Source organism: Eschrichtius robustus, chromosome 14, assembly GCF_028021215.1.
Source record: "Eschrichtius robustus isolate mEscRob2 chromosome 14, mEscRob2.pri, whole genome shotgun sequence".
Taxonomy (NCBI): Eukaryota; Metazoa; Chordata; class Mammalia; order Artiodactyla; family Eschrichtiidae; genus Eschrichtius; species Eschrichtius robustus.
In genome coordinates this window covers 9,675,417-9,701,404 of record NC_090837.1, presented here as the reverse complement: position 1 = coordinate 9,701,404, position 25,988 = coordinate 9,675,417, and the positions used below count along the sequence as shown (strand labels likewise).

The 25,988-nt window shown below is 51.9% G+C and overlaps 1 protein-coding gene across 1 annotated transcript in view; it reads right to left on the bottom strand.

Annotated features, from left to right (window-relative positions):
• The window catches only part of CUX2 (cut like homeobox 2), a 262,762-nt gene that overhangs the window by 15,638 nt on the left and 221,136 nt on the right, over positions 1-25,988 (bottom strand). Inside the window, exons 5-16 of the mRNA XM_068563131.1 lie at positions 23,969-24,103; positions 20,759-20,882; positions 18,406-18,485; positions 17,434-17,500; positions 15,271-15,319; positions 11,224-11,328; positions 7,264-7,455; positions 7,111-7,169; positions 6,595-6,643; positions 6,414-6,513; positions 4,593-5,267; positions 3,729-3,830 (exon numbers count right to left, since the gene is read on the bottom strand). Of these exons, the coding sequence (XP_068419232.1) occupies positions 3,729-3,830; positions 4,593-5,267; positions 6,414-6,513; positions 6,595-6,643; positions 7,111-7,169; positions 7,264-7,455; positions 11,224-11,328; positions 15,271-15,319; positions 17,434-17,500; positions 18,406-18,485; positions 20,759-20,882; positions 23,969-24,103 (1,737 nt within the window). The remainder of the gene's footprint in view (positions 1-3,728; positions 3,831-4,592; positions 5,268-6,413; positions 6,514-6,594; positions 6,644-7,110; positions 7,170-7,263; positions 7,456-11,223; positions 11,329-15,270; positions 15,320-17,433; positions 17,501-18,405; positions 18,486-20,758; positions 20,883-23,968; positions 24,104-25,988) is intronic.

The following is a 25,988-nucleotide window of genomic DNA, read 5'->3' as shown; positions in this document are numbered from 1 at the left end:
TAAAAAAAAAGTAGGGGCTTCTCTGGCTGGAGCAGTAGTTAAGAATCCGCCTGCCAATGTAGGGGACACGGGTTCGAGCCCTGGTCTGGGAAGATCCCACATGCCACGGAGCAACTAAGCCCGTGTGCCACAACTACTGAGCCTGCGATCTAGAGCCTGCGAGCCACAACTACTGAGGCCCCCGTGCCTAGAGCCCGAGCTCCACAACAAGAGAAGCCACCGCAATGAGAAGCCCGCGCACCACAATGAAGAGTAGCCCCCGCTCGCTACAACTAGAGAAAGCCCACACACAGCAATGAAGACCCAACGCAGCCAAAAATAAATAAATAAAATAAATAAATTTATTAAAAAAAAATACATGCCTATTGTGGACAGCTAAGAATGCACAGAAAGTTAAGATGAAAATAAAAATCCCCTCTAATCTTTCCCCCAGAGGCAACCACATGAAATTTTCTCATGTTTTTCCTTCCAATCTGTTTTCTAACAACATTCATGGGATGGTCACACTTGATATGTGGGAGTGTGGCCTGGTTTGCCCTCACTTGGTGTCAACATGAGTATTTTTTCCTATGATTATAAGTTCTTCCATCTTTAATGGCTGCATATACCACTGAGGAAATACCCTGTGCTTTACTTACCTGATCCCCCACTGCTAGACACTTAGATTGTTTCTAGTTTGTCACTGTTGGAAACAACAATAAAGAGATAGCTTGTATATAAATTTCTGCCCCCATTCTGGACATTTCCTTTGATCCCCAAAAGTAGATCTCCCAAGTTAGTGTCAACCACATTCATTTCCTTCCCAGAGGACTGCTAATTGCTCTCTGCTTAGCCTTCACTCTTGTCAGGGGCACGGGGGGATAACCTGGCACTCTTCCTCTTGTTGAACTCTTCACAGACCCTTCACAGGAAACCCCCAACTATGCAAAGGTTTCCCTCTATGATGTTGCCTTTTTAATTTCTTTGCTGCCTTGTTTCTGACCCCCCAGTGGGAGAGCACTGTACAGGGAGTCAGGAGACCTGGGTTCTCCTTTGGTCTCTGAATAACTGTGAGTGTGTCTCCTCCTCTTTGGCTTCAGTTTTCCTGTTCAGTGGAAGAGTTAGATTAAACTGTTTCTCATGATTCTTTTCACCCCAATATTGTGTCTCATCTGTATGTGTAAGCCCTATCTAGCACACAGTAGGCACTTAATAAATGTTTGGGACCGGTTTCATGGAAGACAGTTTTTCCATGGACCGGCGGGGGGATGGTTCAGGCGAGCGATGGGGAGCCATGGGGAGCGGCAGATGAAGCTTCGCTCGCTCACACGCTGCTCACCTCCTGCTGTGCGGCCCGGTTCCTAACAGGCCGCGGGCTGGTACTGGTCCACATCCCGGGGGTTGGGGACCCCTGGTGTACACAGTAAGGGCTCAGCAGATTATATGGGTGGAGCAGTGTAGGCTCCCAGCAGGGTAAGCCCCTCTCTACCCTTTCCAGGGACCGGGAAGGGGAGGCATCTTGGGAAACTCTTGGCTTCCAGCAGCAATCAGAGGCTTGGGAATCGGGACACTTGCTCCGAGTCGCCACCATGGGGCAGCAGACAATGTAAAATGGAGTGGGAGTGCTGAAGCCAGCATCCAGTTCTAAGTCAGCTGTGGTCTACACTGTGTTGTACTACATCATGCTGGGTGCAGGGATGTGACTAGGTCCCTGGCTGCAAGAATCCCCCAGACTGGTGGGAGGGACAGCCACATCAGCAGAGTCATTTGTAACATGAATAAATGCAACAATGGAGACATAATGATGATAATGTAACGAGGACAGCTAACTTTTCAGGGGCACCTTCTACATACTAGACCCCAGTTGAGTGCTTGCCAGGCCTGATCTCATTTGATCCTCACACAACCTTAAGAAGGGAGTACAAATACTGTGCCCATTTTAAAGATGAGAAAATGAAGGCACAGAGAGGCTAAGCAATTTGCCCATGGTCACACGGTTAATAAATAGCAGAGACAAAATTTGCAGCCAGGTCACTCTGGCTCCATTGCACCAAACAATACAGGTCATTATGGGGGATCCAAGGAGGGGTGGTATCTAATCCACCTGGATGGGGATGAGGGGCTTCCTGGAGATGACTTCTGAGTTGAGCTGTAAAGTATAAGCAGGAGTTGGCCAGATGAAAGGTGGCTGGGGTGAGGATGGCATTAGGGGCACAGGGAACAGGAATGAGGATAAGCATGACTATAAACAGCTCATGTGAGAGGCACGGAGGGGTCAGGAGGAGTCTGAAGACTATAATAGGGCCTGTAGGCCTTGTTGAAGAGTTGGGATTTTATCTGAGGGTAGTGGGGAGCCATGGAAGGATTTCGAATAATGATATGACCATGTGTGTCCTCTAGAAAGATCCCTCTGGCCTCTGGGTGGAGAATGAGCCAGAGCATGGCCTAGAACATCATTGGCAAGACCAGTAAATAGGCTACTGCAGTAGTCCCAGCAAGTGATGATGGTGGCTCATTAGGCTGGTGGCAGCTGGGGTGGGGATGGACAAGCTTGAAAGAAGCACTCAGAAGTTAAGTGACCCCTGGATGGGGTAAGGGTTAGGGTTAGGGTTAGTGTTAGGGTTAGGGTTGTTGGAATTTCCAGGAGTGGATTAACTCATCTAGGAAGAGTAAGAAAGTCAGAGGGCCTGGGGTGGAGCTCTGGGGGAACCCCACGTTTGAGGGGTTGATGAAGAAAGTGCACTGTGATAGGCTAAATAATGGTCCCCCAAAGATATCCATGTCCCAATCCCTGGGACCTGTGAACATGTTACCTCACATGGCAAAAGGGAGTCTGCAGATGTGATTAGAGTTAAGAATTTTGAGATGAGGAGATTATCCTGGATTATCCGGGTGGACCCCACATAATCACAATGGTGCTTGTAAGAGGGAGGCAGAAAGATGAGAGAGAGACAGAGACAGAGACTAAAGATGCTACGTTGCTAAGGTGAAGGAAGAGGCCTGGAGGCAAAGAATCTGGGCGCCCTCTAGAAGCTGAAAAAGGCAAGGAAACAGATTTTCCCCTAGAGCCTCCAGAAAGAACGCAGCTGTAGCCCAGTGAAGCTGACTTTGGACTTCCGACTTTCAGAACTGTAGGACGATAAATTTATGCTGTTTTTAACCACTGAGTTCTGAGTGTGGCACCCACTGAGGAAGCGTAGGAGGCATGGTTTGAGAGGTGGGAGGAAGCAAGGGGAACAGTGTCCCACTGGGAACTAGAAAGTAAGGTGCAAGAAGGAAGGTGAGACCGGTGGTCAGGGGGTGAGGCTCAGGCCCCTGTGCTGGACAAGCTCCTGTGTGAATATCGGTCACTGTGCCTCCTGAAAGTTGAGGACATCTGGACAACCCAGACCAGGACTGCCAACAGAACTCCGCAGTGAGGGCAACGTTCCGGAGGCGTGCTGCCCAACGTGGCCGCCACTCGTCACCTGTGCGATGTGGCTACTGCGGCTGAAGAACTGAGGTTTTAATTTCACTTAATTTTAGTTAATTTAAATGGATATAACCACACGTGGCTTGTAGCTCCATACCGGATAGGATCTGGCACTTTCCAGGCCTAGACCTCACTTGGCTGCAGGTTTGGAAAGAGGCAAAGAGGTTCTGACCTGCTTGGAATCCCCTCTGGGGTGGATGAAGGGAGACAAGGCCTTGCCTCCTGCTCAGAGCAGGCCCTGGAGGCCTCGGGCCTCACCTGCTGTGGTCACACTCACCCCCCTTCTGCGACTCGATCTCCTTCTTGGCCTGCTCCAGGATGCTCTTGATGGCGTCATCAGAGCCGGTCTCTGGTGTGCGGATTCTCGGGGTGATACTGCCTGGGGGAGGAAAGGAGGCATCTGCTGTGGGGACCTGCATGTTGGGGGTCAGTCCCTGGAGCTGGGCAGGGTGACAGGCTGGTGCCCTCCTCTGAGGGCCAGACCGTGTGTGTGTGGCAGGACCACCACTTCGCTAGTCTGGGTGACAAACTGTGGACCTACAAGTGATTCTAGCTTGAAATAATAACAACAACAACAAAACCCACTGACGGCAGCCACCATCAAAGCTAACAGTTCTCAAGGAGTTACTACATGCTTTATACTCATTTAACCCCCCCATGAGGCTGACAGATGGGGAAACTGAGGCACAGAGCAGCTAAAGTGGATTGCCTGAGGTCACTCAGTAGATGAATGGTAGAGCTGGACACAAACTCAGGTGTTTGTGAGGTCAAAACTTGGGCCCTTCCCATGGATTACCCTAAAAACTGAGTCTGGCAAGGTTGGCAGTCACCCAGGCTGTCTTACGGATGGGTAAACTGAGGCTTGGAGGTGCTCAGCGGGTATCTGCCAAGGCAGCCCCTGGGGCCCAGACTTTTCCCACCATTATCAGCCCGAACGGCACCACAGCGGCCAGAGGGGGAAACTGAGGCACAGAAAGGCAGACTCACTTGCCCCGAGTCACACGGCTGTGAGGTGGCAGACCCAAGGCTCTGAACCCCGAGCTGTGCTCTCAAGACCCCAGCCAGCCCCATGCCCTGGGCTGGGTCGCGGAGACCAGGTCTGAGCCTGTGCGCCGCAGATGGGCCCTCGGCCGGCACTCACCTCGCTGCCGCACCTGTATGGTCCTCAGAGCCAGCACATTCTGCTCGTCCGACAGGAACTGCTTCATCTTGATGAAGGGCTCCTTGCCCTTCACCGTGAGCTTGCGCCAGGGCTTGGGCCGGGCCAGGATCTCGCTGACCGAGCCCTGGGACAGGCCCAACACGTAGTGGCCAAACACCCGCTGCCCGATGTTGTGTTTGAGCAGCTGCTCCTTCACCTGGAATGCGATCTCCGCCGTGTCCAGCTGCTCCTCCTCTGTCCCGGCCCCCGCTGTGGCCACGCCACCACCACTGCCCTCCGCTGGCTCAGGGCCCCCGGGTGGCTCAGGGCCAGGGGCCGGGGTGGCAGGGGCCGGGGGCGGCTTGGCGCCATAGAAGGCCGGGGGGAACACCAGCAGGCCTCCCGCCTCCCCCTTGAAGGCAGCCGGGGGCATCATGTGCTTGGACAGCAGTGTGTCCCCTGCCAGTCTCTCCCCTGAAGCCAGGCTGGGGAAGGGGGACAGCGAGAAAGTCCGAGGGCCATCAGGGCCTAGGCCAAGGCCCAGCAAGGGCTGCCCTGGGCTGGGGGACAGGGGGTCTTCGGGCCCTGGTGGTGGTGGGAGCTGTGGAGGGGATGGGTAGGACTGCTCCGTGCCCAGAGAATCCTTGATGGCATCATCCTCGGAAGGGTCTTCCTCTAGAACACCAAGGCAGACAGACAGAGGAAGCGAGGAGAGAGAGAGAAAGACAGAGAGGTAGACAGTGATGGGGAGAGACAGAGACAGAGACAGGGAGAGAAATAACAGAGAGACACAGAGATAGGAAAACAGAAATAACATGGGAGAGACAGAGGCAGGCAGAGACAGAGAGACAGAGACAGACAGAGTGAAAGACAGAAAGCGACAGAAGGACAAAGAGATAGAAAGAGGGAGACAGAGAAACAGTGAGAGACAGAGAGACACATACAAAGAGACAGAAATTTGGAGGGAGAGGAAGGGGGCACAGGGCAGGAGGGAGCGGGGACGAGTGCTATAGGCGTCCGGCAGCGCAAGGTGCCAACACCGGCTGTTTCTGCCACACACACTCCCTGCCCCCTTCTCTGATCCCCAGCCTTCAAGGCTTGGGCCAAATGCCAGCTCTGGGGAGCCCCCCTCCCACCGTCAAGCACATTAACTGAGCACTCGTTATGGGCCCAGCACCTCGCCCTGGGAGGATTAACCCCCATCCCAGAGCAGGACAGCCCACTTCCTGGGTGCTCGCCCTGCACCCCTTGTCTGTACGTTTGTATTTCCCATGCTGCTAACTTACTCCACCGCACAGGGCCCATTACCGCCCCCATTTCACAGAAGAGGAAATGGAGGCAGCACACAGAAAGTCTCAGCTGGGGCCACATGGCTGAAAGGTCACGAAGCCACTGTGTGGGGAGAAGGGGCGATCTGGGGGAGACAGGCGTGTCTGCAGGCCATTCCCAGTGGTCTGCTGTAGGGGGTGCGGTGTGAATGCCCTCCTTGTCCCCTGTGACCTCTTCCTGCTGCTCTCGAAGGCTAGGGCATGAGCGAGCCCTTCGGGGGACCTCAGGAGGGCCTGAGTGAGCTGTGTGTCCCTGAGTGTGGGTGTGGGTGTGGGCGGCACCCTGTGGGACAGCGGCCTGCTGGCTTAGCTGTGGATGGCGCCCAGCTCAGTCCCTGGCACCCAGGAGGCGCTCAATCAACATGGCCGCCTTTTATCCAGCGTCCTCCGGCCCGTGTGGAAGGCAGTGGTCTGAGGGCATGGAGGAGGCCAGAGACCCACGGGCAGCTCCCACCCCGGCCCCTCAGCCCCAAGAGCACCCCTCCTCCCCTACCAGGGCTGGCCAAAAGACCAGGCTTTTCCAGAAGGAATTTCTGTGCAGGGAAGAATGCCTCCTTTGCCATGAGCAGGGAGTCTTCGGGCTTGGCCATGCCCTGAGGAGACAAGAAGCAGGGCTGAGAGGGCATGGCTGGTGCAAGGCTCTCAGGGGCAGCCTGCCCTGTGGGGACACTCACCTGGGGGAGGCTGCAGGTGTTGGCGGCCAGCTTCATGGCTTTGAGGATGCTGCCAGAGAAAGTGGAGAGAGTGTGAGGCCGGCCAGTTCCCCAGGCCGGGGGAGAGGCACTACGACCTGCTACCTTCCCTGATGAGATCAACCACCCCACACCCCAGGACCCCATGTAACATGGGACCCACTGGACAACAGGACTTAAACAGTGGGCTTGTGAACTGGTCTGCTATCACCTGGAGGAGTGTGGCTTGAGCTCATCTGATTAAAGCATCATCCCCCTGCCCAGGTACAGCCCCAGCAAGGCTATGTTTTCCCACAGGCAGCTCTTGATGACAAAGGTCCGGGCATGACACCCAAGGTGCCAGTGGAGAGTTGACAAGGGTACCACAAAGTGGGGTCTGGTGGGAGGGAGGAAGATGGTGAACTTTGCCGAGGGCCCCTTGCTATCTTCTCAGGCAGCCCCCAGTCAGGGAAGAGGGCTTGGGGGGGAGGGTCTATGGAGCCCTGCCCCACACAGTACCTCAGCTCTGTTTTAATTTCTTCATAGTCAGACTGTGCCTGGAGCTTCTCTTCCAGCTTCTAGAAGAACAAAGATGGTGAGGCTGGTCCACGTCCTTCTGCCTGGGGACTCCCCGCCCACCTCCCATCTGCCCACCTCCTCCCCAAGACCTACTTCGATGGCCTCGGACTTGGCCGTGAGCTGCCGCTCCAGGTCTGCAATCTGGTTGGCGGAGGTCTCCTCCAGCTCCTGCAGAGAGTTCTGGAGGTGCTGCACATCCTTCAGCAGCCGCAGGATCTCCCGATCCTTGGAGGCCAGGGCAGCCTCAAGACGAGGGCCCGAGCACAGAGCGAAGTTCACCTTATCCTGGGCACAAACAGGGGCTTGGAGGGGCTGGGAGGTGTGGGGCAGGGGGCTGCAGGGCTGCTGTGCTCCCCGGGGTGACTCAGCCCCTCTTACAGGCCTGTGGCTTTCCCCTTCCCACTTCCGAGCCTTTGCTCAGACTGGTCCCACCTGCCTGGATGTCTTTCCCTCTTCTTGAAAAGAAATAAGGAGGGAGAAGGAGTGGTCAGAGAAAGTGTTTTGGAGGAAGGTATGTCTAAACTGTGGTGAAGTTCAAGAACAAGTTAGTGATTTGGAAAATTGCTTGGCAGCCTCTGCTAAAGGTGAAAATTCGGTGCCCTAAGTCCTGGTGGAATATATGCAGGAGAAATGAGGGCACTTGTGTACCAAGACACAGGATGTGAACGTTCACAGCAGCCCTCTCTGTAATAGCTCCAAACCGGAAACCCTCCAGATGCCTACCCACCAGAAAGTGGACAGACTGTGGAATACTCACACAACAGAATACTAGACAGCAACAAAAACGAATAATCTACATTTACTTGCAACACAGCATGACGACTCTCCCGGATATATCATAGAGCCAAAGAAGCCAGACACCAAAGTGTATGTGTGATTCTATTAAGATCAGATATCAAAACAGGCAAAACCCATCTGTGCTGTTAGAAGTCAGGGGGAGTGGCACCTGGATGGGGTCACGAGGGAGGCTTCCAGGCGCTAGAATGTTTTATTGTTTTTTTTTAAAAAATTTATTTATTTATTTTTGGCTGGGTTGGGTCTTCATTGCTGCGCACGGGCTTTCTGTAGTTGTGGCAGCGGGGGGCTACTCTTCGTTGTGGTGCGCGGGCTTCTCATTGTGGTGGCTTCTCTTGTTGTGGAGCACGGGCTCTAGGTGCACGGGCTTCAGTAGGTGTGGCACATGGGCTCGGTAGTTATGGCTCACGGGCTCTGGAGCACAGGCTCAGTAGTTGCGGTGCACAGGTTTAGTTGCTCTGCGGCATGTGGGATCTTCCCGGACCAGGGCTCGAACCCGTGTTCCCTGCATTGGCAGGCGGATTCTTAACCACTGCGTCACCAGGGAAGTCCCTAGAATGTTTTATTGTTGATCTGGATGCTGGTTATGGGCTGTGTTCACTTTGAAAAATTCCAAATGTTGTACACTTATGATATGCACATTTTCCCTTGTGGATGTTATACTTCAATAACACATTTGTTAAAAAGGAACAAAAAGCCCGTGTGCCGCAACTACAGAGCCCATGCGCCCTGGAGCCCGCGTGCCACAACTAGAGAGAACGAAGAGCAATGAAGAGCCTGCACGCCGCAACGAGAGATCCTGCGTGCCGCAACTAAGACCTGACACAGCCAAAAACAAAATAAATAAATATTTTTAAAAAAAAGAAAAAAAGGAACGAAAAAGAACTAGTCAGTTGGGTGAGGAAGTGGTAGTTATAGGGTGTTCCTGGCTGAGAGAACAGCAAAGGTTTGGGTTTCTAAATCAGGCCCAGGTCCCACTCCAGGCAGCAACAGACCCACAGGATTAGACCTGAGACCTTGCAGCCACGAGCCACATTAGGGTGATTCCTTCCTCATCCTAGTTTGCCACCAGCCCCAAGCCCCACAACTTCTCCAGGTTTTAGGAAATGGCCCCTTTGTCCTGGTTGAAGATGAAGAGGTTTCTCTTTGAGGGGACCTGAAGTCAGGCTGCCCTTGAGCTCAGTTACAAATGAATCTAAGCAGCATTACGAAGAAAAAACAAAAAACAAAAAACAACTGACCACTACCAACCCCAGCTATTCTTCTATGGAGGTAAATGCCAATTAAAAAAGGAAGCGGATGCCATTAACACATTAAATTAATTAGCATCGAGCACCACTGTTGTGCTCAGAAAAGCTCACCCCCCAAACCAGCAAAGTTCCTCATGGCTGATTAGCACAGGCATTTGCTGGCTTCCATGGGGGTTAATTAAGAACCATTGGCAGGGCTTCCCTGGTGGCGCAGTGGTTGAGAATCTGCCTGCCAGTGCAGGGGACACGGGTTCGAGTCCTGGTCTGGGATGATCCCACATGCTGCGGAGCAACTAGGCCCGTGCGCCACAACTACTGAGCCTGCGCGTCTGGAGCCTGTGCTCCGCAACAAGAGAGGCCGCGACAGTGAGAGGCCCGCGCACCGCGATGAAGAGTGGCCCCCGCTTGCCACAACTAGAGAAAGCCCTCGCACAGTAAACGAAGACCCAACACAGCCAAAAAAAAAAAAAAAAAAAAAAGAACCATTGGCAAATCCTCTCTGAGGCATCCTCATAAGCGCTCTCGCTCTCAGTCTTTCTTGTGTTCATTCTCTATGTCGTGCAGACATCAGGCACGTTGATACATACACACTGCCTCCTGGGACACGGGCACAGGTGCACACACCTACGGACACAGCACACACTGACACATGTACCTGCGGGGATACTCATGCTGACAAGCACACGCACGGAAATGCACAGGCATCACGGAGACATGTCACCATCACACGCAGAGACATGTATGTGCTCAGAGGCCACATGCTCACGTGGGCAAAAACACCCTGGACATACCCCAAACACACTAGTAATAGTAACACTGCATTAAATATTTACTGAGCATAGACTATAAACCAAGCACCATGTAATCCTCTCAATAACCCTATAAGGCAGGTCCTATTTATACAGATGAGGAAACTGAGGCACAGTTAGGTTAAGGATACAGTTATTTGCCCAAAGGTCACAAACAGACACACATACACAGTAACACACGTTCAGAGAGACTCATTCCAATATTTAAATAGAAAGACAGATACAGACACACGTCTATGTATCAGGGTGTCAGGTGAAATGAAAATTATGCCGGCCACTTCAGGTTCATGAATGGAGGCTGCAAATCACCCTGGAGCAGACCTGTTATTATGTAAGCAATCATGAATTTCATTCCTTGATATCTGGAAAGAAGGTGGACCAATTTACATAAGGAAACCAGGCTTTCTGGGAGAGGAACAATGAAGACTCTTATTACATGACAGAAGGGTAGGTTGGGGTGGCCCTGATTAAAATCCCTTGGCAGGAAATGTCCCCAGAACCCAAAGGGGCACCAACCTGGAGGAATGAGAAAGATGTACTGACTAACTGGCTTAACACAGGAACCTCACGGTTGATGACTAAAGATTGGTTCTTTGTAACATGTGGCTGGTTGGGAAACCTCATTAGAATCACCCTGATATGTTTTAGGAACCCCTGGCTGATATGAGTGTCAACCTCAGCTCTTGGTAAGCAGACCCACTGCTGTCTGGGAGGGACTGAGAACCAGTGGGGCATCCCTGTAGCAGTCCCGCACATCTTCCAAGCAGTGTGAGACCAGTGGTCAACAGCAACACCTGGTGGCAGCCACCAAAACTGCACGGCTGCTCTACTGATCAAACATACCCTCCTACCCACTCTTGCTGGGCATCTGGCAACTAAAATGATCCTCTTTGGCCTGACTAAATTCCAAAGTATATGGAATCAAGGTATATGGAAGCTTGAGCTTGAAAAGTTAAAAGAGCTGTGGCTGTTTTTGACCCTCTGCTGGTGAAGCAAGTCACAGTGATTATGTTTAACTACACACTGACCTTGGCAATTAAAATGCTATGCCCACAGTATGCACACAGAGACCCACACCCATTCATGGGCACAATTTCACACAAATGCACATGGTCCACCCACAAAATGTCACCCACATATTCAAACCCACAAACCTGGCCTTTCCCAACCCTTCCCCGTGGCTCCTCCACCATCCTTACCCCACTGGGTCCCTGAGGAGAGCAGCAGGCCAGGCGGATGGAGCTGTTGACGGAGGCAAGTTGTTCCCGAAGACTTTCCACCTCCCGCTGGGCAGCCTCGGCTCGCTGGGAAGGAAAATGGGGCAAGTGTGGTTAAGAGGTGAGCGGGACCACACTGGATCCCACCCTGGCCCTCCACTGCTTCCCTGCACCGTCTCAGGCAGCAGCTGGGAAGGCAGGTCTGAGGGCCTGGGGTCCTCCTTTCTGGGTCCTGGACCCTTGAGTTGGCTCTTGGTTTCCCTGGTGTGTATCCAAGAGGAGCTAGAACATTCCCTCTTCACTAGGGCAGGAAGTGAGATGCTGTATTGATGGAACTGGCAAGTTTTCACACGTTCCCAGGCCACTTCTGTCTGCCAAGTAAACTTCAGGCCTGGCTAGTCAAAAGGCCAGAGTTTGTCCCCAGCTCCTGTGCCATATGGTGTCTGCAGAGGTGGCTCACAAGCTGTTGCAGGCCCCTGGGCAAGTTACTTCCCCTCTCTGAGTCTTAGTTTTCCTTTTGTGGAATGGGGGCAATGAAACTGTAGAGGAGTGTTGAAATACATCTAAAATCAGAATGCCGCAGTTTACTAAACTGAATCTTAACTCTTCAAAAATTTCTAAGAAAAAAGCCTGGAAGGAAGCATCCAAATGTTAACGATGTAGACTTGTGGCCTGGAGAGAAATCTGTACTTTGTCTCTCTTTCTGGTTGTATGACCTTGGGCAAGAAACTTCATATCCCTGGCCTCAGTTTCCCTGTCTGTAAAATGGGGATTATAAGAGCAACTATCTCATAGGGTTGTTCTGCAAGTAAGTGATTTGGTAAAATACAGCTCATTAGGTATCTCGTCTTGATGCCTGACACATACAAATGTGTCAATAACTGGTTTACTTTATTAACAACAACAGGGTGTATGGGATCTTGACCTATGGAAAATTAAAAGAGTTGCAGTTGTATCCTGACCCCCAGCTGGTGATGCAGGTCATAGCGATTAAGTTTAACTTACACACTGACCTTAGCAATCAGGATGCTGTGCCCACTATACACGCACATTTCATTGATTTATGTTTTAACTGATTTGTTTGTTTATTGGTATCCTGCCTTGTTCCAGGAATGGTTCGAGTTAGGAGTCAGTTTTGTTTTGGGAAAGGTTTTGGGCGTGTGGGGTTGTAGAGAAAACATTTTTATGTTTCCACAAAGGGCATTCTGAGCAAATGTGACTGAAACTTGGGATCTGGGCTAAAAGACAAGCCTTGGAGTTAATACATGACTGATTAGCTAGTGAGAACTCCAGAAAGATTCACCTCCTGGGAGATGTCTGTTGACATTTCAAGGGGGGATGAGACCCAGACTGTGGAGACACCCCCTGGGTTGTAAAGCTGGGTTTAAAGCTACCAGTCTTATCTTCCCCTGGAGAGAAGCATTTATATTCCATATGCTAGAAACCCAGGCTCCTGGCCCTTCTGTTCATCATGATACTTGGGAGTAGACTTCTCTCCCTTTCTCAGAAGGTCCCTCTACTATACAACCACCCAGATTCATATTTGGGTGGTTCCTTGCCTACAGCACAAACCCTGGTGCATGTAGGAAGATATCTGGTTCTCGTCTTGTCACCCCAGGGGAAGAACTGGGGCAAACTGGCATGGTTTTTACTATACAAGTAATAATGATCTGCTCTACTCCAGAATCCTCTTGTTCACATTTAGGATAGTATTAATAGATACAGATATTAAAGACTAGTATGATGACATTTACTTTTTTCTCAGTACTCTACAATGAGCAGGTTTTAGTTTTATACTCAGGAAAAAGTAAACATTATTAAAAAGGCTTCCTATTCAAACTACTCTAAGATTGCACTTCTTAAGCCTGTTTGATTAGCAGAGATCCAAAAGTTTCACGACACACCGTGCTGGTGAGGCTATTGGGAAACGGGCCTTTCAGAACTTGCTGGAGGGAGTGTGAACTGGCACAACCCCATGGAAGGCAGTTTGGTCACATCTGCCAAATTATAAACGCACAGCTCTTTCACCCAACGGTTCCCCTTCTAGGAATCTGCCCTATACAGTGGCTTGGGTATGTATGAAATGATATCTGTAGAAGGTTATTCACTGCAGTATGGAGGATGATGGTAAAATACTGGAAATACCATAAACATTCATCAATAGGGTATGAGTTAGACCAGAGGTTGGCAAACTGCAACCTGCTGCCTGTTTATGTAAATAAAGTTTTACTGGCACACAGCCATGCCCATTCGTTTCCGTATCGTCTATGCTTCACTCTACCACTGCAAAGTTGAATAGTTGTGACAGCGATTTGCAAGGCCAAAAATATTTACTCTCTGGTCCTTTATAGAAAGTTTGCCTTCCCCTGGGTTAGATGATGGTGCGTCCATGTAGTGCAATACGACGCAGCTGTGAAACAGAAGGAACTGCTTTATATACAGATATGGAACAAGCTCTAAGACACATATACAGAAAAAGTAAGGTTCAGGAGGGTGTACATAGTATTAATAACTATTATTTTTTTTAAAGATGCTAATTATTCTAAGGATATGCATACCAAGGCTGTGATGATTTCTTTCTTTTATTTATTTATTTTTGGTCACACTGCATGTGGGATCTTAGTTCCCCAACCAGGGATTGAACCTGGGCCCCCTGCATAGGAAGCGTGGAGTCTTAACCACTGGACTGCCAGGGAAGTCCCTCATTTTTGTTTTAGAAAGGGGTAAAAGTAGATATTCATGGGCTTGTGAAGGGATCTCTGGGAGGAGACCCCAGACACCGTAACAGAGGTTGCTAGGGAGAGGGGAACTGGGGGCAAGTTCAGGGAGGGGAGATGGAGTTTCCCGGCTATGCCCTAATGTACCTTTTTCAGTTTTGAACTAAGTAAATGGATTACCTATTCAAAAAATTAACCTAAAAAACGTTATTCTTTTCCAACCTTCCTCTGCAGGAGGGGGCACCCTGTCCTTAGGCTGGCACAGCCATGCATCCGGGCCTTTGCCTCTGCTGTGCCCTCTGCCTGGAATGCCATTCCTCAAGAGAACAGCGCCTGGGCTTTAGAACCCAGCTGCAGAGTGTCCTCCTAGGAGGCCTCCCTCAACCACCCCCAGGGAAATGACCACTTGCCCTGTCACACTGCTGACCCCTCCTGGCCATGCCCCTGGCTGCTGGTGTTGCAGGGGACCGGGGAGAGATGCAGTAGGCCCGCAGGACTCCAGACCGGACCCTTATGGCCACATCTTACCTCATTTCAAAGTCCTGCCCAACTTTGTCCCACAGATAGCAACACATCTGAAGCCAGAGGAAGGCAGGACGCGGGAACCCCGTTTATAAATGTGAAAACTGAGACTCGGAGAGGCTGAAGGACTTACAAGGACCCGGGCTGGGACTAGGATATGGGGTCCCTGGGGAAGGCTGGGGTCCACACAGTGCCTGCCTGGTGATCTAGTGAGGAGGCTGGTGGAGACCTCAGGTGGGGATGGAGGGAGAGAAGCAGCCCCGGGCTTGTCCCTCGTCACCGCCCCCGGCTCTATGGAACATAGCTCCTCACTCGGTCTGGTTGAGAGAGACCCATGTTCCAGCTTAGCCTGGGGATGGGCCTGGGATCTCTGGTCACTGCTCTGCCTTCCTCCCACGGGGAAGGGCACTTGTCATGCTCTGCAGGCTGCTTCCTGGCCTTTACCAGGGCTGTCCCGTGCCTGGAATCCATCCCTCTACAGTCTCAAGTTACTTGTCAGGTCTCAGCTCCATGACCCTTCCTGTGGGATGTCTTCCCTGACCCCTGAGTCTGGGTCTGGTGCCCCTTCCCCAACCGTTGCTGCCTGCATCACCCTATTTCTGAGTGCTCTGTCTGTACCCCGCCCTCCTTCCTCTGGGAACTCAGGGGCTGGGTTCCAGACAGCTCCCAGCCCCAGCACTCAGCATGGCATGTAGTTCAATTAATATTGATTGAGCTCAGCTCCCTCCTCTCCGCCTGGCCCGAGACCCCCGCCCCGGGGAGAATGAGCCCCCAGCACACGTCTCCTCACCTGATTAGCTTTCTCCAGGTTGGTCATGATCAGGCCGACTTCATCTGCCCTGAGACAGAAAGACGAGGCCCTGAGGAAGGGATTCTGGCAGCCACCAGGGCCCCCGCCATTCCTGAAAGCCCCCAGCCCCTGCCAACCCAAGGGTCTCGCAATGGAGGCCTCGAGAAGGTTGCCTTCCATTCTTCCTACTGGAGAGAAACCAAGCTGGGGGGGGCGGGGAAAGAATCCAGGCTGGGGGAAAATGAAAACGGGGCCTCAGCACTGCACCCCTTCCAGGCAGCCTGGCCTCGCATCTCCCCCAGGGGTCCACTCGCCGAAGGTGCCACAGAGCTACACCTCCCAGCCTTTGCCTCTGCTATGCTTTCCACCTGGACGCCTTCCTCAAGAGAACAGGGCCTGAGCTTTAAACCCAGCTGCAAAGTGTTCTCCTAGGAGGCCTCCCTCAACTAGCCTCATTTATTTTGCTGCCTCCCCACCCCCCTGGGTTGCCAGCGCCTAAAGGATCAGGACAGGCCTCATCCACCTCGGCTGCCCCTCTGCCTAGCAAGGGGTGGGGCCACAAGGGGCCTGCGGGGAGCGTTTGGCGACTAAAAGCCACACGTGCTACACGCATGTTCCAGTTCAAGGCCTTCTTTGCATAAGCTGTTCCCACTGCCCAGAGCACCTTTCCAAGCATTCTTCATGTGGCCATCTTCCCATCTTTGAGATCTCATTCTGAAGGTCATCTCCTCGGGGAAGTCCTCCCTGACCACCCTGGATAACAGGACCCACCCCTCCATGTTATTCTCTCTTGCTGCTCCTGGTTTTTCCCTTCTTAGCATTTACCATGTGGTCACAACAGTGTCAGGCATACAGTAAGTGCTCAATAGTGTCTGTGAATGAAAGACTTTATTCCTGTACATCAGCTAGTGTCTGTCTCCTCTCCTTGACTGAGGACAGGCCCATGTTCTGGTGTTTCCTCCAGGGACCCAGCATAGCACTGGGTAAACAGTAGGTGCTAAATAAGTGTTTGTGGATTAAGTGATATCTTAAAGCCTGAAGAAATGTTGAGTCCAGAGTAATTTAAGTGGATGACACTTGGCCCTGAGGGTTGGACTGTGAAGCTGGGGAGTGGGGACAGCCCCTGGAGGCTGGGGCAAGGCAGAGGCCCATGACTAGCAGTCTGCTTAGCTGGAAACCCGGAATGTCCTTTATAGTCTGTGCTACCCGGATGGCACCACAAATAACTGCTGAACAGCTGTGTGCCCATGCGGGTGTGGAGCAGAGAGTACTTAATTAAATGGGTGTCTCAGGCAGAATCAGAGGGAGAATATCAGAAAGACGAGGCATGTCTAGAGAGTGAGAGGGAGGAGGCATGCCTGGGAGGGTCCGAGGGAGGAGGCATGTCTGGCAGGTCAGAGGGAAGAGGCATGTCTGGGAGGGTGAGAGGGAGGGTCAGAGGGAGGAGGCATGTCTGGGAGGGTCAGAGGGAGGGGGCATGTCTGGGAAGGTCAGAGGGAGGGTCAGAGGGAGGAGGCATGTCTGGGAGGGTGAGAGGGAGGAGGCATGTCTGGGAGGGTCAGAGGGAGGAGGCATGTCTGGGAGGGTCCAAGGGAGGAGGCATGTCTGGGAGGTCAGAGGGAGGAGGCATGTCTGGGAAGGTCAGAGGGAGGGTCAGAGGGAGGAGGCATGTCTGGGAGGGTCAGAGGGAGGAGGCATGTCTGGGAAGGTCAGAGGGAGGGTCTGAGGGAGGAGGCATGTCTGGGAGGTCAGAGGGAGGGTCAGAGGGAGGAGGCATGTCTGGGAGGGTCAGAGGGAGGGGGCATGTTTGGGAAGGTCAGAGGGAGGGGGCATGTCTGGGAGGGTCAGAGGGAGGAGGCATGTCTGGGAGGTCAGAGGGAGGAGGCATGTCTGGGAAGGTCCGAGGGAGGAGGCCTGTCTGGGAGGGTCCGAGGGAGGGGGCCTGTCTGGGAGGGTCCGAGGGAGGGGGCCTGTCTGGGAGGGTCCGAGGGAGGGGGCCTGTCTGGGAGGGTCCGAGGGAGGGGGCATGTCTGGGAGGGTCCGAGGGAGGGGGCATGTCTGGGAGGGTCCGAGGGAGGGGGCATGTCTGGGAGGGTCCGAGGGAGGGGGCATGTCTGGGAGGGTCCGAGGGAGGAGGCACACCTCAGCATGGCGTTCACTTACTTGGATGCCTCCTCTTCATCGTATTTCCGCCGCAGCTCCAGCAGCTCTGTCTGCGTGGCCTTCAACGCTGGGAAAAATTAAAGTGCCGGAGTAAGGCCCTCCACCCCCAGGGAAGTGGAACCCGCTCCCCTTCTCTGGGGCCCGGAAGGCAGAATGAAGCTTAGGGTAGTGAGGAAAGATTTTTCTCTCAGTTAGAACTGGTGACAAGAAGTGAGTTTCCTGCCCCTAGGAGGGCTTCGAGCTGAAGGGAGGGCTGTGGCATGGCCAGGGTGGGGAGGGCAGATGACATGATTCTCTATGAGTCTGTGAAGCTCAGGGGACCCAGGTAAGTGGAGGGGGGCAGTCTGTCCCAGGACCTGGGGTATGAGTCCCCTAACACCTTTAAGGTCACTCCAGGACCTGGGTGGGGTCATCCGTCCATGAGCTCACCCACCCTGAGGTCCAGCCCTGGAAGTGAGGGGGACGGGGAGGAGCAACGAAGTCAATAGATACATGTATGTTATAATAAATGAGGGATTTCTCATAAAATTCCAGATTTCTGATTTCTCTAGCAAAATGGAAGGGACTGGCTATACTGGGCAGTGCCTGGCTGGGGCTCAGCAGTGGCCACCTCTTTAGATCAGGCTGGGGTTCTCCAGTTTGACCCACACCCCACCCTTCCCTACTGCATTCTCTAATCCAGCCAGCTTGGCTGCATGCCCGGTCCCTGTAGGCATTGCATTTGCCACCCCGGATTGAATTCTATCTCAAACCCTCTCTCCACAGTAGTATGACCCCCGGGACTGGGGCTCTGATTCCTGCTGGGTAATGTAGGTCTTTCCTCTCCCTTCCCAAACTCCTTTCTTGCCCTCCTGATTCTAGAACACCTGACCCTGTGTTCAGTGTCACTGCCCCCTCCCACTCCCCCTGGGCCTCCTGGTCTGACTGGCTGGGGCGCTGCACGAGGGCAGGGGACATGTGCCAGATACACACCTGAATGTAGGACCTTGATCTTCTCCTCGGCTTCCCCCAGTCTGGCTGCCAAAGTGAAGGCCTGTACTTCCTGAAGGCCCCTGTGAAAAGACCTGGTGTGTGGACCGGCCCGTCCTGGCTTCCTGTCCCCTCTCCCACTCCCTGTAAAATCTGCACCTCCGTCTTTTTAATGAGTCCTTAAACATGACACTCAGGCACTTGGCTGCCCTGCTGTTTTGCTGACTGTGTGGCCTCCATTAGAGCTGGTGCCCAGTTAAGGTTCTGTAGCAGCCAGTGACCTTGCCTCTCTGGGCCTCAATTTCCTCATGTATAAAATGGGTTTCTGATGGAGTCTGCCTCAGAGAGTGTTGTGAAGCACGTTCAACGTGGTGCCCAGCACCCAGAGTTCCCTCAGTATCACTGGTTACTATTATTTCCCCTTGAGAGGCACCTTCTTTTCCTTTTCTGTGGCGGGAGTTTGGGAAGCCCCGCCAGCCCACTGTGGTCTAACTTGGGTGTGACGGAAGCATCCCAGCAGAGAAAGAGGACCCCTAGCTGTGCTGGGGGAGGGTTTATGCAAAGCCTGAGCCTTACCTTGGCTGGCTCAGTGACTCTAGGGAAGGAGCCCCGTTTACCTTGATCTTATCCTGCCCCCTCCCCCTCGCTCACTCCATTCCAGCTACACTCCCCTCACACATCAGGCACGTTCCTACCTCACGGCCTTTGCACTGATTGTTCCCTCTGTCCCTATATACCTGCAAGGCTCCCTCACCTCCTTACGGCTTTACTCACCTTCTCAGTGAGGCCTCCTCCAACACTCTATTTAAAACTTCAGCCCCCGGGGACTTCCCTGGTGGTGTAGTGGTTAAGAATCCTCCTGCCAATGCAGGGGACATGGGTTCGAGCCCTGGTCCGGGAAGATCCCACATGCTGCAGAGCAACTAAGCCTGTGAGCCACAACTGCTGAGGCTGTGTGCCACAACTACTGAAGCCTGCACACCTAGAGCCCGTGTTCCGCAACAAGAGAAGCCCCCGCACCGCAACAAAGAGTAGCCCCTGCTCTCCGCAACTAGAGAAAGCCCGCGCGCAGCAACAAAGACCCAGCGCAGCCAAAAATAAATAAATAAAATAAATAAATTTTAAAAATCAAAAATCTAAAAACTTCAGCCCCCATCTTATCCTCTCCCTCTTCTGCTTTATCTGTCGTCACAATGCTTATCATGTAGCACACCACTTATTTATCGTTTTTGTTTGTGTTTTCCTCACTAGAAAGTAAACTCCAGGAGGGTAGAGAGTTCTGTCCATTTTGTTCACTGCTGTTCCCTAGAACAGTGGCTGGCACACAGTAGGTGGCTCCATAAATATGTGGAATGAAAAAATAAGTGAATAACAGAAAGGATAAATGTAACGATCATCATAAAATTGTCCTAGAAAGGCCCTAAGAATGCATATTTTATCACCACTGCACCAATTGTAAAGGCAAACATTTACTGACATGTGCTTCTCCCTGTGAGCACTGAGCTAAGCGTGTACAGCTGTCATTTCATTTCATTCTTATGGCAAACTAGGAGTTGACACTGCCTGTGACCGTCAGTGTTATACGTCCATTTGGCTGGGCTATAGTACCCAGTTATTCAGTCATACACTAATACATGTACTGCTGTGAAGGCATTCTGTAGAGGGGGTCAACATCTACAATCAGTTGATGTTAACTAAAGGAAAATATTTGCAATAACACAGGTGGGCTTCATTCAGTCAGTTGAAGGTCTTAAGAACAAAACTGAGGAAGAAGAAATTCTGCCTCAAGATGGCAGCACTTACGCCCACCTGACAGTTTCCAGCCTGCTGGCCGGCTCGACCAATTCAGACTTGCCAGCCTCAATCGTGTGAGTCAAGTCCTTGAAATACAACTCTTTTTTTTTTCCTTAATATTTATTTATTTGGCTATGTTGGGTCTTTGCTGCAGCACGCGGGCTCTTAGTTGCGGCATATGGGATCTAGTTCCCTGACCAGGGATCGAACCTGGGCCCCCTGGATTGGGAGCGTGGACTCTTAACCACTGGACCACCAGGGAAGTCCCAAAATACAACTCTTAATTAAAAAAAAAATTCTACTGGTTTTTCCTCTGGGGGACCCTGGCCAATATACCACCATTAGCCCCATTTTCCAGATGGGGAAACTGAGGCTCAGTGAGGTGATGTGACCTGCCCAGGGCTGGCCACTGAGCTGCTGACGTGTGGCTTGAACCCAGGCCTGCATCTCCATCTCCAACCTGCATCTGGATTCCCAAAGGGTCCTGGGCAGGGGTGACTTTCCGGGTCCCCCCTCCCAGACAGGTGGAGCAGCGGGACCTGCCTGTCCTTCCCCCACTCACTTTTGTTTCTCTGCCTCATTTCTCTGCAGCAAAGTTTCTGTCAGGAGGGCTTTGCTGGGAATGCCTGGGAGGCGGCTCCCCTCAGTCAGCGTGGGCCCAGCAGGCGACGTCCCCTCTCTCTGTTCTGGAGGGAGAAGAAGAGGGAAAACCGCCCATTGCTGAGAGTGGCGTGACAGCCAAAGCTGCTTTCTGCAAACCAGATCGATCAACAGTGCTGGGAGAAGAATCAATTTCCCAAACTCAGCGTTGGAGAGAGCGCAGCTGTCAGGACCTGTTGTCACTGCGATCAGCTGGGTTGAGCCTTGGCAAGTGCCTACACAAGAAAGTCAAACGCCATCGTGCCGACCCCAGACAGCAAACCCAGAGGCTTCCTTTGCCCTCTCAGACCTGTTCCTGCCTCCTTGGCCTTCTGTATGATTAAAAAAAATCATGGTAAAATATACATAACAAAATTCACCATTTTAACCATTTTAAAGTGCACAATTTAGTGATACGTAGTATAGTCAAAATACTGTGCAACCATTATCAGTAATCCCAGAACACTGACATCACCCCAAAAGGAAACCTGTCCTCATTAAGCAGTCACTCCCCACTCCCTTCCCTAGCCCCTGGCAACCACTGTTCTGCTTTCTGTTGCTACAGATTTGTGTATTTTGGATATCTCATAGCACTGGAATCATAACACCTATCCTTTTGTGACTCGATTCTTTCACTTAGCATGTTTTTGAGGTTCATCAAGGTTGGACCATGTGTCAGTACTTCATTCTTTTTTTATGGCCGAATAATATTCCATTTCATGGATATACCATATTTTGTTTTTTCCCTTTCATCCATTAATGGACATTTGGATTATGCCCACAATTTGGCTACTGTGAACAGTGCTGCTATAAACATTTGTGTACAAGTTTTGTTTGAGCACCTGTTTTCAATTCTTTGGGGTATATCCCTAGGAGTGGAATGGTTGGGTCACAGGGTAACTCCAGATTTAACTTACTGAGGAGCCACCACACTGTTTTCCCTTCCCCAAAATTGATGGCACCTACTCAGATGCTCGGTCATCGCCCCTTACCTGCAGGTGCCCTGGGGCATGGCCCACGTCAGGTCCATCTTTACAGGCCCCGTGGCAGTTCATTTGGGATCAGTGTGTGCCTTTGGCACCAAACTCATGGAGAGAGAGTTGCTCAGGGGCCAGCCATTGAGGGTGAGTGGCTCAAGAGTTCCAAAATTTGGTCTCCCAACCTTGGGTCCAAGTGACTCCGTTAAATCCTGTCCTAGTTTTTAAGTTTCTACTGTGATCCTGGCACAGGAGGGTGAGTGTAGAGCTGGGTGGTTTGTAGAGTGAGCCCCTTGAGAGGCTAGTACAGCAGTCAGCTTATAATACACACACACACACACACACACACGTGCACACACGTACTGGGAACGTTCCAGGTGCCTAGGCCACAACAGTGAACAAAAAGGCAAGTTTTGACCATCATGATGCAGAATAACAAGTGTCCTCAAGGAGAAACACAGCCCAGGACCAAGGTCAAAAACTTCTGTTGTGATTCCCCACCTGGCCACCTGCGGCTTCTGTGACTCAGTTTCCTCATCTGTAAAATGAGGCCAATGACACCTCAGAAGACTGATGCCAGGAGACAGTGAGATGCTGTGTGAAAGGCACACTGCACAGAGCAAATGCTCTCAAGAGGCAATTTCCACAACTACTATTATTCTTACAGAAGGAAGTTTGAACCTCAGAGGGACCTCAGAGGAAGGAGTGACAATTTTGCTGGGGAACCTCAGAGGCTTCACAGAGGTGTGTACATATGAGCAGGGGCTGAAGAACTGCCAAGTCTGCCAAGTCCTGGCTTGTCAGCGTGGCTGGAATCGTATTCCAGGTGCAGGACCAGAGTTGGCAAAGTGCTGTTATTTTAGTCACTGTAAATCTTCCCCAGAAGACCCTGCCTAGGGCCAGGCTTACAGCAGGTGCTCTCTACGTAATGTGGGGAGGGGGAAGGGAGGAGGTTGTGAAATGGGGGACTGTGAGAGAGAGGTTGCTTCCTGAGAAGCGACTTTGTGTCATGCCTTCATTTGACAGGCCTCAGCCCATTTTATCTTCACTACATGCCAAATCTGGCCCACCACCTGTTTTGTCAATAAAGTTTTATTGAAACAAAGCCATGCCCACTCATTTACATACTATCTATGGCTGCTTTCACTCAGAGTTAAGTAGTTGTGACAGAAACTACATGACCTGCAATACCTGCGATAATTACTTTCTGGCCCTTTTCAGAAAAAGATTGCTGACCTCTGAGGTAAATCCTACTCATTCGTTCCTTAGACAAGAATCCCTTCACCTGACTCCCCCAATTCTCTGCTCAACTTTTTCCCCAAAGTCTTTCTCACCAACTGACATACTATATATTTTACTAACATTTATTGACACTCAGTCCCTCCCTCTAGAAGGTCAGCATGATGAGAGCAGAGATTTTTGTCTGTTTTGTTCCTGGCTGTGTCCCCAGTGCCTACGACAGTGCCTGCAGGTCAATGAACATCCAAAACTTGGATGGTTACCAATGGCTTTCGCCTGCTATTTGCTCCTCCCTATGGTAACCTCCTACCTCACCTTCCAGAGGTAACCACCATGCTGAATTTTGTTCACCATTCTCTTGCTTTTAAACATTTTTATCACCACATATGTACACCCAAACACTATTATTTTTAGCTTTGCTAGTTTCTTAACTTGTCTCATTTGGGGCTGAGACAGTGCTGTGTTCACTACATCCTATTTCCCTCTCCTCCTGGGCACACAGCCAGACTACATTTTCCAGCCTCCTTTGCAGCAGGGATGTGGCCAAATGATGTGCGTCACTCCCACAACCTCAATGTGACCCTCCACATTCTTTCTCTGCCTGTTGGCTGGGTGTCAACATTCACTGTGACTCTGGATGTCGAGCATTGACGATGGCAGGACTACCACAGCCTGGGTCCCTGAATGACTGCGTGGAGCGTCCCCTGCAACTTCCCCTCCCTTCAAATATATTAAGCCTCTGAGATTTGGGGTTGGTCTGTCTCAGCAGAACTGCACCTTAACCCATCGCACATCTAAAATTATGATAGAGTTGAGTTCCCTGCCCCCCTTCCCCCGCAAGGGTGGCTGAGTTTGGCTGCCAAAGATCCACAGCCCATTTGTTTATTATGGACATCCTGTGAAAACCTTATCAGTACCTTTGGGGCTGAGGAGCTCAGGGTGTCTCTTCCACGAAGTGTGGAGCTCTCGCCGCGGCTGCCCGCTGGGGTCGAAGCTGGGGGACTGCAGTCTGTCGTCTGGGCTGCGTGAAGCCTCAAACACAGGCACGGGGTCTGCACAGAGAGAGGAGGACAGGGGTGGTGGGAGCCCTGGGGGTCAGGGGGTGCCCCGGCTGAGGCCACAGGGCCAGGGAGCTTGGGTGGGAAGAACCATCCACAGGAGCCATCTGGAATCGCTCTGGTGGCTTAGGGGAGCAACGTGGACTTTCTGCTTTATGAGGGAGCAGATCTCCAGGCACCTGCTCTGGAAAGCGTGTGCCATCCCCATGGGTGTGGCTGTCCTGCCCAGCTGGGAATAATAATAACAATTATCATAATAACTTCATTTTCCTGATTCTAGATGCCATCTGTGGTGGCCATGAGATTGTGTCCTGCACACCTCCAACCACAGGGAACATCACTTAGCAAGGACCCTAGCAGGCACACTCTGAAATCCATCAGTTCAAGCCTAGCCTTCTCATGGGACTTCCCAGACAAGGCCTGCAGGCACCGAGGATAGAGGCAGACCTGCTCCTGGGGGACACAAAACTGCTCTGAGGGCTGAGGACTGGCCCGTGGCCTTCCCCAGTGCTTCCTTCCTTAGGCTATAATGTGGTCTGGATGTTTCCACCCAGTTCCCCACCTCTCCTAGCTCCCTCTCTATTTTCCTTCACCCGAGGTTCCCGAATAGCATCTTTGCACATATAACCCTTGGGGTGCTTTTCAATGGATCTGGGCCAACACACCATCATTTGTGACACTTGTGGCCGATTAAATAATAGTTTTTCTGGGGGCGAGATATACACCTGGATATAAGATGTCTCCGTATTTCCCAATAGCTAAATTGAGGACTCCAGGTCCTTCCACCTGGAATTCTGTCCCCCCTCCTACCCTGTCACCTAGCAAGCACTTCCTCTTCCTTCAGATCTAGAATCCAACACCTCTTCTTCCAGCAACTCCCCACCTGGGGCAGGAGGTTGGTGCAGCATCTTCCACGTTACAAAGCCAGTCCCTGGCAATAGGTTCCCACGATGCACCCAGCATCCCCTGGAGGCTGGCCTGGATCTAACTTGTTTTCACAGATGAGGAAACTGCTCAGAGAAGCCAGGTGACTTGCTGAAGAGTGGAGGAGAGACTCAAGTCTGGGTCTCTTTCTCTGATGCCACAAAGACTTCCTGTCCCAGTGGTGTGGATATTTCGACCCCAGTAGCTGCAGGTAGTTAGGTGTTCATGGGGTCCCAAGAAAGCCAGGGCCTCCTCGCTTCAGACCAAGGGGTCTGGTCTGGCCCACATTTTTTCTAATGCCCCAGAGCCCTCTCTCTTCCTGGTCCCTCCTTTGGGATCTCCCACCAGCATCTGCTTGGCCATTGCTCTCTGCTGGTGTGGACCCTGGAGTCAGATGTCCCTGGTCCTGGTCTAATCCATACTTGCTTCTTAGGATTGCTGTGTGACCTTGGTAAATGGCGCTACCTCTCTGTGCCTCACCATAAAAGTACCGACCTCGTGGGCCTGTGATGAAGATTCATGTAAAGTGCTCAACACAGTGCCTGGCACTTGGTCAGCTCAGGACAAATGGAAGCCCTCACTATTATTCCTGCCCTTCTGAGTGCAAGCCACACTGGCCTTCTCTCAGTCCCTCAAATGCACCTTCCCACCCCAGAGACTTTGTACGGGAGGGAGCCTCTGCCAGGAACACCCTGCCCTCCCCTATCCCTTTCAGCTAGTTAATGCTTACTCATCTTAGCAACTCAAATGCCAATTCTCCCAGGAAGCCTTCCTTGACCAGTCGGTCTTCTGGTATGAGCTCTCCCAGCTGCCTGCACCTTTCCTTCACAGCACTCACTGTACTTCCAATTTTCATTGATTTGCAAGTGCACCTAATTATACCCGCTGGACTGCAAACTCCACAACAAGGCAGGGCTGGGACTGCATCTGTTCTTGCACCTCCACTGGACCCCTT